This window comes from Pomacea canaliculata, linkage group LG4, assembly GCF_003073045.1.
Source record: "Pomacea canaliculata isolate SZHN2017 linkage group LG4, ASM307304v1, whole genome shotgun sequence".
In the NCBI taxonomy this organism is placed as follows: domain Eukaryota; kingdom Metazoa; phylum Mollusca; class Gastropoda; order Architaenioglossa; family Ampullariidae; genus Pomacea; species Pomacea canaliculata.
Genome location: NC_037593.1, coordinates 1,912,322 through 1,923,660, shown reverse-complemented (window position 1 = coordinate 1,923,660; position 11,339 = coordinate 1,912,322). Strand labels below are relative to the sequence as shown.

The 11,339-nt window shown below is 38.5% G+C and overlaps 1 protein-coding gene across 1 annotated transcript; it reads right to left on the bottom strand.

Moving 5' to 3' along the window:
* Positions 1 to 5,364: 5,364 nt before the first annotated feature.
* On the bottom strand, positions 5,365 to 11,253 carry LOC112561391 (CD2 antigen cytoplasmic tail-binding protein 2-like). Its single transcript, XM_025233873.1, is given in 10 exon segments — positions 5,365 to 5,397; positions 6,697 to 6,751; positions 7,095 to 7,111; positions 7,114 to 7,170; positions 7,173 to 7,222; positions 7,225 to 7,397; positions 7,431 to 7,554; positions 7,601 to 7,604; positions 7,878 to 7,999; positions 10,998 to 11,253. Coding segments are annotated over 10 exon segments (804 nt in total). The 5' UTR covers positions 11,167 to 11,253.
* Positions 11,254 to 11,339: the final 86 nt, after the last annotated feature.

Below are 11,339 nucleotides of genomic sequence, written 5' to 3'. Positions count from 1 at the left end.
AATTGTGCAGAGAGGGTGAGGGATGAGGTTGCTAGTTTGGTGGTATAGGTGTTGAATAGATTATTGTGGTTGTGGATGTGAGATCTTCCTTATCCTTAAGGCTTGATCTGCAGACTTTGTGGTTATATTTTTTAGAAATTCGTTGTGGAATAGGTGTTTACTTGATCGAGTGTCTGAGAGGATTTGTATTTTGAAGGATAAGTTATTCTGGAGTGTTAGTTCATTGGGTGCATTTGCTGCTTTTTGCTGGTGCTGGTTGTTACTACCCTTAGTTTTTGCTCGTAGACTTTTGTGTGTGTGGTACGGTTAGTCATTATATTTTTTTTGATCGAATGCTTTCTGGAATGTTTAAGTGTGTGGGAAGGCGCGAAATTTAGTTGGGAGCTGGTATCGATGTAGGTAAGTTCAATCACCTCTCAAAAACAGGTTAAACTTGGTATTGGAGGATGGCAGGATACACTTTTGAACGCCTAGAGTGTGACTGGTTGAAATATGAATAGCTAGGTTATGGTGCGTATTCTTTGTGCAGTGTCTGAATCGTTGGTAATTTGTGGAATATAAATTTGTTGTCTTGTTCTCATTACCATATGGGGCTGCAACAAGTTGGGTCAGTTGGTATTGTATCAAATAGGTGTGGTCTTTTATTTGTTATTAGGGTTTATTGGACTAATTCATGCTAGGTTTAGTGACGCAGTTTTATATATCGGTATATTGTATGGGTAAAAGCTTGTTAGAATTTAGTGAATGGACATGCAAAAATAAAGAGAAAGGTAGACTATGCAGTTTAAACCTCTGCAGAATTGGCAGTCTTGTTGCAGCAAACTAGTAAGTAGTGGGAATGTAGTGGATTGAGTACTTTAAGAACCTGTATGGGGTTAATAAGCTTTTTAAAAACTCTGTTTTGGAGCTTCATAAAGCTAGGGGGACGAAACCTGATGTTCTAACTTACTATATAGTGTCTGTAATGATTATATCCTTATAACGAGCTTTGTTCATACATCTAGATTGCACCTTGTGAATATGAATATTACAAATTATTTTTTCTTTTCTTTGTGTAGGGTGGCTTCATATCTGAGAAAAGGTATACCAAGAGATGGGACTCTGACAGGTACTTGTGTACAGTTGACTACTCGATCATATGACTGACTTTTTTTTGACATAGAAGTAGGTTTTTACTATGGATGTATTGTTATTATATGGGAGACAAAAGTTTTATTTTCATCCTCTCAAAATTGTGACTATAAGTCTTTTTACCATTTACACTTGGTACGCAATTCTATCAGAAGAGAGAAGCATCCGTGCGCTGTAGTATTTAGCTACATTATACGAAACATCTATAAGTTGGACGGTTAAGGTGTATTTATTTGTTTAGTGAAGAGTTGATAGTTAGGCTTGTTATAGTTTGTTACTGAGATTATGTTCATAAGCAGAATAGTGTGTTGGGAGATCACCTCCATTAGATGGCTCTTAATTAGTTAATCTTTGGTTGCGACTATGCAATTGTTTTGTGGGTGGATAATGCTTTTTGTTGTATTTGTTAATTTTTTTTTTATTGAGCTTGTATGCTTTGAATATTTCATAACGACTTAGAGAGGAAGTTTACATCAGTGTACTTTTAATTCTGAATAAGGCGATTTTTCTATACTTCGCTTACTTTCATTAGAAACAGACAGCTTCAGAAATTAAATGTCCGCGATTTGAAGCGATAAAACTAAAATTTTAAAAACAATTTAAGGAAAAGAAGTGAAGGCTTATGGTCAGGTTTTAGTGATTGAGCTCGTTGTTTGTTAATTTTTTAAGAAAAGTTGACTTCAGAATGCTGAAATTTTCTTGTGTACGAAAATTTGTAACTATTTTTCATTTGTTTAGGATTTTGTTTAAATATGGAGCTTTTTTATTTGTGGTAATTATTTTTAAAATTGGTCAGCAGTCGGAGAGACCCCTTTCGCGAGCTTCATGGGGACGATTGTTTACTTTTCTTATGTCCATCTGAAAGATCCTTACAGGGCTCTTAAAACGGGATGGCATATTGGGAGTCTACTTTTAAGTTGGCTTCATAAAAGCCATAAGTATGCTCAAGTAAATGCGTCTTGTTCTACATTACATCCGCTGCAATTTAAAACGAAACGTTTCGATTTAGCTTCTCATGTGCATATAGTGCTCTATATCATGGTTTGCAGATTTTAAATACGTTATGTTTGTGTAGGTGATTGGTGTTTGTTGCAATGCTTGGTTGGGCGAGGGGAGGTCGGCTGTGCAGGGGTGGTTGTGTGCTATCTACCTAAGATCTGTTCAGTTGTTATTTGTTTCCTTTATGGATAGCGTGACTACCGAGTTAGTGGAGGCAACAAGGAAATGATCCAGATGTGACAGTTCTTGACGGATGATGAGATACTATGGATTTTGCCGATTTCTTTACTATTGCTGCAAGGGTTTGTTGTTACCTTCCAGAATTCATGTAAGCACAAAAGTGGAACATTGTGACAGCATCATATTCATCTTTGCAAAGTTAAGCCATTAATTATTGTTAGTGAATAAACTGGTAAGCATGGTCGATAACTACCATGGAGGTTGAGCATTAATGATTGTCTTCTTACAGTAAACCTCAAGGATGTATACTTTACAACTCTGCTGTGTTGTTGTGTTTGATCGTTTGTTTTCCATTTTTGCCATATAGGTAACTTTTTGCTGCTGTTGCGTGTGAATAATTTGTTTCCCTTTTTGCCACATACAATACTTCTAGCTGATATTTTTTTAAGACTTTGTATATTTTGTAACCCTATGTTTGGTTTTCATGTTGCAAGATTATTTTTAATAGTCATTAGTAAAATCAGCAAAGGGGGAATTCTGATTTCTCATGTTTTCGGTTAATTCCAGGAAATTCAACAGGAAAATAGATACAGAAACTGGGGGTTAAACAAAGAAAACATTATGGATGCCATCACTTCTTGCATACCTCTTTTTGACGATGAAACAGTGTCCAGGTCATTTGTTATTATTACTCAGCTGATTACGACTTTATATTTATTGCACTGAGCATATTTTGGTCGGAATTCAGTGGTTGGATGATAAACGAGTCAATTTGGGTATCTCTGGCCTTTGTATCAGGAGCATCACCAGTCAAATGTCATGTCTGTGTGAGAGATACTGGCTAGAGAAAGTATTCTATGGTCGTATGCCTGCATGAAATATTGATAGTATTGCAGTATTTATGGTGGATGTGCTATGCCTTAAGCCGTTTTGGGGAGAAGATTTGCTCGGAAGTGGATCGGAAATGGTGACTCTCGAAGCAGACCCGAATTTTCTTTGCACTTTTGACTTACTCTCCTGTATTTATCTCAAAAGGATACCCTTATAATCGCTGAATTTTTTTCACCACTGCATGAGGTATCATTTTCTAAAGACAGATTACTATAATGTAAAAGTACACACCAAAGAAAGAATTGGAGAGCAATCAAGAAACAAAGGCACATGTATGTACTTCTGTATCCACGTAATCTTTGTTTTCCGAGTCATGTCGGCTTCAGACGGTGCGATTTTGGGCTTGGCTAAGGTTTAAGAGTTAAATCAGCGCAGCAACTGCATGGGTATCTTTCAGGTAAGGTTATGGTTCATTTTTAGTTTATTCATTCATAGTTTCATGTTTATGTAAGTTATTTTGTTTTTTCTTGTAGTATTGTTACAAGGTAAGAAAGATATTTCAAGATCTGCAAAGGTAATTCAAAACGGCTGGACCGCTCATAGAAGAGCAGAGCATCAATGTGTAATTCTTAGTAGCTTTCTTAAGGAACTTGTATTTTGGTGCTACAATTGAAGTACGGGTGCTCGTTTATGTCCTCATTGGATTTCTGGAGGTTGCAAGCATATGGCAGTGTTATATCACTACGTAAACCTTTTTTGCTCAAAGTAAGGAATTGTCACAGGGTACGTGGTACTTATAGTTTCTTTTTATCACAGTACTGAATGGTTGCACGCACTTTTTCTTATTTTCTTCTATGTTAATATGGTATTCTTTGTTTAATGTCCGCCAGTTAAACTGCGAGGTTGATAACATCCAGCGTTTACCTGTGAGGGTACAGTCAAGTATTTTTGAAGACTATATTTATTTATGTATGCTTTTTGCAATTGTTTTGTATATCTGTTAAAATGGGTGGCAGCATTATTTTATTAAGATATTATTTAATACAAGTTAGATATGAATTGGATTTATTATTCTGGAGTAATGGGTAGACAAGTAAATAGATATTGATCTCTTTTTATAACTTTTGTACACAAACAGTTTGAATGTATTGTGATTTTGAACAATATGATCAACTTAGTTATCACCACCCAGCAAAAAAGTTTTAGTTGCAAGTTTATTTTTTTCAGATTCTGTACGAAGTTTCAGTTAGAAGATAAAAATGTAATGACTGCTTAATGCAGATACATTTGAATGCTTACAAAAAAAAAAAAAAAAAGCACTCAAGGGTTTTCGACATCCAAACTGTATAAGTCTTGGCTTATCACAATAATCCATACAAAGAATTGAAACAGCGCTTGACAATGTGATGAATGCAAATGTCTTATGGGCTTTTTTTGGTCCCCATAACCATCAAGGGAAATCCCTAGGCAGAAGTAAATTACACACAAGGCCAAAACATTAATTTGAGCTGTGGGTGATTAACAGACTGAATCAAGGATAACACAATTTCCCCCTGGGACTACATGCTTGTACCAATTACAGATTGTCCTAAATGTAAACAAGTCTGCAAATGTCACTAAGCCATGCGGCAGAATATTCACCTATAGACCCATAATTCCCTTTCACTTGCATGTGCAGATCATGCCATTTCTGCAGGAGTTCACATACCAAAGTAGATGTTTTGCTGATAAAGGTTAGGGGCTCGTGAGCAACTGGTCCAATGCTGGGAAACTTTTTCGTGTGCTGTGTCTAGGTCATGGACCATGATACCTTCTACTTCGTACCTCCCGTGATAAAATTCTGACACGCTGGTTGGACAGATTTTTTTTTTTTTCCTTTTCTGCCAGCTTTGACTTTCCACTTTGAAAGCACTAACCCATGGAGCCTTCCCATATTTCAAGCATTCTTACACAATTCTTAAACTGTCCACATCATTTGAAACTCAGCACCTGGATTTTATAGTGGGGTTAAAATCATGATGGTCTAGCACTAGCAAACATTTTTAAATATACAGTCTATATTTTTAGCACCTACCACCTCATACACAATCTACTAGCCAATCTATTATTTATCTTTAACACAAAATGTAAACTAAAGCATTCAAAGTTTTTTCCCCTTCAAATAGCAATCAAGTAGGAAATATTAAAATTTTTTTTTTCAGAAAAATATGAGAATAGGCTCTATTAAGACACCATAATTTTCATGGTCCCGATTGCCTAAAAAAAAACCCAAAAAACAAAACAGCAAAGTTTCTGGCACCACTGTTTAATGTATTAAGATAACATGCTGATGACTGCTATGGGACTGTTTGTATTAACTTAAGCAGTGACATAACAGGATTCCTGCAATCAGTCACTGTGTGAAATGAAACGGTCCAAATCCCTAACCGAAAGCCAGAGATTTAAAGGCGGTTCCCACAGAAAAATCCAATAGAACACACTACTCTTTCTCCACCCCACACTCCCTCACAAGTTAACAAACCACCTCAAATGTTCTCTTCATCCTTCCTCTATCATTCAGCTTCTCTCGACAGATATCGCTGCTAGTCCTAACATCAATAGGAGAAATAAAAAATCCACTGTGAAAGAAAAGTTAGTGACCTGTTATACAGACAGTCCAGGGCTTCTGCTAAGGCTTAGATTCTTTGGGGTCCCAGGGACCCCTTCTCCAGATTTTTAAGGGTCCAGGCTAACTCTAAGGGGTCCCTTGTACAATGTGGAAAAATGAAAATCAATAAATCAACATACTTTGTTCAACAGCCTTTCAGGCACACAAAGCACTGTAATGTCTAGTCAGAAACGGCGAGATTTCTGTGCCATGAAGTCTGTGCAAGCATCTGTGATGAGCTCTATGCTCACTGTGCTTGGAGTGCTCACTTTCTTTCCGTTTCTGAGACGAAGATTTTAGCCATGCTGTCAACGACATCTTGGAAATAGGTTAATGGAACTCTTCCTGTAAGGGGAAAAAAAAAAAACCTCAAAGCAAGGGAAGTAACTCTCACCTTGTAGCAGACGACACACAATAGATTGGGCTACGATGTCAGACACTACACTTACCCAATTTTGTATCTGTTCTTCGCCAAATTTGAAGGGTTCGCCTGGGACCCCATTGACGAAAATTGAAGGGGTCCTCCGAATTTTAATGTGTACTGTACAAATTTTTTTGAGTAAGCAGAAGCCCTGACAGTTACATAAAATTTGGAGATGACATACTTCCTCCTCAGAAGTACCTCCAAAGCTTGGGATTGGTGATTTTTGTTTTTTTACGTCAGAACATGTGACATTAACTAAAATCACTGAAATAATTTTGTTGCATACAAGCTGTACTCGAAAGATAATCAGAGGTACAAATCAAACTCAATTCGAGCCAAAGAATAAAACTGGCTGCCTGAGCCGCGCTCGTCGACAAAATGCACCGCTCGTGAACTTGCCCTCTTCTGCACATTACATCTGTGATGTGGAATAAGGCCCAAACAATTCAGCTGTTTCTGTTTTTTAACTTGTACTCCATCTCACTTCATCTGCATCTTTATTCTCATCACCAGAATCTTGCAAGGAGTCTGACACGCTCCTGCAAACATTGCAAAGCAAAAGTGCAACAGCTATCAAGTATCACAGTGATCAAGTTGCTGCTTAAAGCACAGGACATATTTTAATATTTACAAACAGAAAGATTAAGTAAAACGATATCCCCACATAAGTACAAATTCTATAAACATTACTACTCTTAACCCATAGCTAAAAAAAGTATAAATGGATAAAATCAAAGGGAAATTGTTACACGTGTTCCTTTGGTGTAATGCACTTTGATTTAAGCATGTACTGTAAGCTTGACTCACCTTTTTTGCTCTTCCTCTGGTTCTTTTTCTTCGTTACCCACAGAATTTTTCCCTGAAAGTTCTCAGCTTTCTTGCTTATCAAAAGTTTTCACCAAAACATGTCAAGTGCATCATCGTCGCTGATTTTCCTCGGGACTTTAATGGAAACTTTCCTTTTGACTCCTGTTCTTGCTTCAACATATGGGCCACCTTTTCCCGTGTGCCTCATAAATCTCCATCATGCCATCCTGCACCAAAGTGTCTGCCATTTCCGTTAACCGCAGCATTGTCTGTTGGTCTTCTTCCTCTTTTGCTGTTTCCCCTGCCTCCTTCTCTGCTGCTGACATTTTCTGTCGCTTTGCCTTCCAGCGTTGAGCTGTGCTAAGAGGTTTGCCTTTGCTTTGGACAATCGGCGCAATGCTTTAGCAACACTTTCTGGGGTTTAAGTATCTCAAGCATCTGACTGAAATGGCAACCTTGTCCACAGGTGGTAGCTCCTCCTTACTGTCTTCTTCTGCAGCAGCAGCACGTTGCTGAGCCTTGATGCGCTCAGATTCTTTGACACGGACCCAGTCTATATTGTCATCCAACTGTCTTTCCACCATTCTGAAAAAATTATAAAAATAAGAAAAGGCTTTGTCATATTTATATTTTCAAGATTTCATAAAATTCTGGTACTTTTATTTTTCTCTCTTTCCATAATTACTTGTGAACTAGAAATTGTTATAATTATATTACAAAAACCACTCCTATCAGACTTAAATAAAGTGAAGCTTTTACATAGCATAATCTTTTAAGCACTCTGGTTTGATTTAACAACAAATATAATGCCTTTTTTTAATAAGTGTGATATGCACAACCAGTAATACTGCATTTTACTTTGCTTTTGTCAAAGATGAAAGTTCCATCTTTGTCAAAGTGCCCCTCTTCCAGCTCTTCCCTCATGTTGAATGGAGTAATCTGTATGTCCTCGTCAAAGTCTATTGTCTTTTCCTCTTGGCCTATAAAAAAAAGATATTAATTTATCAATTTTTATTTATTATTAGTTGCCATCCTAATTTGTAACTTCTTTCAAGACATATTTCACAAGTCTTTTTGCCACATTTCTTTTTGGTGTTTAAGATATTTTAAATAATAAAATGTACTATTTATGATCCTTCAACTTACAGAAGGTACAAACTTGAGACCCAATGCATTTCCATGATTATGTTTCATTGTGACAGTCTTGACATTTTACTTTTACTATAATATTACTTAATTGCTTGACTGTATCTTAATAATAATAAAATTTGTAAAGCGCATGCACAATCCTAAGAAGTATGCTCATAGCACCTAAGAAAAGAACAAGACATGGACAGCATATGAGGGACAGAAAAAGAAAATATCAAACAAAGCTTCCTGCACAGGTCAGGTACCGACTCTCTCCCTCGATCCTCCTCCTTGGAAAGACAGAACAGGGAACATCACCATCTGCACCACAGTTCCTCACCTCACAACAAAGGATGAGCATAGCGATGTGAGCAAGAGAGCCCTGACGCTAGCCATGCTAGAAAGAAAGTACCCCCAGGAATCATGGATAAGGGCCTACACAGATGGGTCAGCCACAGACGCTATCCAGAGGGGAGGGGCGGCGTGTACATCCAGTTCCCAAATGGACAGTGGCAGGCAGCAGCAATACCAACTGGCCTCCACTGTACAAACTATAGAGCAGAAGTAGAAGCCCTGTCCACGCAGCAAACATCATCAGCAGCAGAGCAGACCATGACAGCCAGATCGTCTTCCTGACCGATGCTCTGTCGGTGCTGCAGGCAGTCAAACAACAAACTGCCAGACCTGGAAGCCGTGCTGTTAAACATCAAGTGCCTCAGAACAGTTCTACAGTGGATTCCATCACACTGCGGGATAGATGGGAATGAGGAAGCTGACAGGATGGCTAAGTTGGGTGCAGAGGACGAGCAGAAGACAATGCAGTCAACATGTCAGAGATGAAAACCATCATTAAGTCTCTGTACAGGCCACAGCAACCACGGACAGTTACCATCAGCTGTCCAGACCGGACCAGGTCGCTATCTTCCGCCTCAGGACCGGGCACAACAAGCTACTTCACCACCTACACAGGAAGTTACACCTCGTGCGTCCCCGAGATGCCATGTCGAGAAGCAGACCAGACTGTAGAACACATCTACAGGAGTGTAGGAACCTCCGTACCCTGAGGGAAGAGACGTGGCCACAGTCGGAGACCCTGCAAAACAAGCTGTACGGGCCAGTGGAGACTCTACAGAAGACCACCAGTTTCATCTCAGAGCTGGTCTCCAAGTGTGATCAGGCGAACGACAAAAAAAAATAAACAACAGTACTAATGATGAGTAAAGTAAAAGAAGATGCAAAGAGGAAGCAAATAAGAAGAACTAAGAGTATCATAATATTACAAGAAGACAGCGAGCAGGGAAGGGTGAAAAAGGACTAGCATTGTGGGAAAGTGTGTTAGGAGTAATGTTTATGGAAGAGGTGTGTTTTAGTGCATGTTTAAAGGATGCAATTCTGGATAGAGAAAAGGAGAGAGTTCCATTGTTTTGATGCACAATAACTAAAAATCCTGTGGCATATGTTGTTGTCGTTCTGGTGACAGGAAGAGTAAGGAGATGATCATCTGACAAGAAGCGGCGTTGTCTAGCTGGGACATAAGGAAAGAGAAGTTCAAAGAAATCATCAGAGCAGGAGCCAGCAAAAAATAAATAAATAAAACACAGCAAGAGCAGATTGTACTGGATGCAAGAACGGATGGGTAGCCAGTGCAGAAAACGAAGGAGGGGTGCATGGTTTTATTTGTGAGCTCTAAGCACCAAGCGTGCAGAAGAGTTCTGTACTTTCTGGAATTCGTGAAGAAGGTATTAATGGCAGCCAGTAAGCAAAGTTGTAGTAATCAAGTCTGGGTAGAACAAACGCACAGACAAGAGTGTTGTGAGTGCATACAGAGAGAATGTAATGGATGGAGCTGATCTTGCGTAGCTCATAATAGACTAGCAGACAGCTATAAGTTGTCTATAATAATAGCCAAACTGACAAACAGCTGTAACTTGTTTTGCAAGGGTCAAGTCTGCAGTGACAATAATTCCCCAATTCCCAATGGAGAATGCAAAAATGATGAATGCTTCGCCCACCTTTATATGATTTGATGGACAAACGAGTGTACATGGATTTTTTCTTCTTGTATTATCATCGTTGAGTTAAAGTTTGTTTTTTTTGTTAGCATCCAATCTTTGACATTGTTAATACATGCTTCTATGGTGCTGGTAGCAGAGTGAGACTCAGCTGGTGGAGTGGAGCAGTCCAGTTGTGTGTCATCAGCATATAATTGATGAGAAACCTTGAGACTGGATGAAAGTGGTTTCATATACAGAATGAACATAACTGGGTCAAGTACTGAGCCTTTGGGGGCACCACAAGAAAGTGGAGCAGGGCAAAATGTTTGACCATCAGTGAACACAGTCTGCATCACTGTTATCAGTGAGATAGGAGTTGAACCACATTAGTGCAGGTCCAGAAATCCTGTAGGGGTATGTAGTCCATGAAAGAGCAGAGAGTGATCCATAGTGTCAAATGCAGGAAAGAGATCCATTAGAGAAGGCAGAAATATCACCCCTGAGGGCAGATAATATGTCGGTGGTCACTTTAATTAAAGTAGTGGGATGAGCTGGTGCTCTTGTAAGTAGGCCCAGAGCTGTGTCATCCAGTCTCACAATGTTTTCTCTGGACTTCTTAATAAGTGGCTTCATCAGGGCACTTTTAAACAAAGATGGGAAAACAACTGATCACAAGCTAACATTTACAATGATTGTGATGACAGGAAGTATAATATCTAAACACTCAAGAGGAATCAAGCATATCTCAGTACTAAATATGATTGAGCTCAGTTTTTTTAAATCAATACCTAATTAGTATAATTCTAAAGTTACTAGGAGAAAAGCTGCATGCTTCGCATTTGGTTACTCAAAATACCTTCAATGTCATCTTCTTTCAGAATATCGTATTTATCACCATCATCGTCCTCCTCGTCGCTGTCTAGGGTGTGCTTTCCCTTTTTCAATCGGCCTTCGTTAGACACGTCGTCATTCTCAAACTCCTCTATAAGATCCTTTTCACTAAATGTGACCTTCCTGTCTGACATAATGATATTTTAACAGGAGTACAGAATGTGCTAGTATCCCTTTTTAAATGCGTCGCTCGTTCTTTTGACAACAGGAAGTGGATAAATCCAGACTATTTATAAGAATGAGCGAAATAAAGAAACCATTAGATCAACCTTGTTAAAGTTTATAATGCTGAGAATAAAACGCTAAA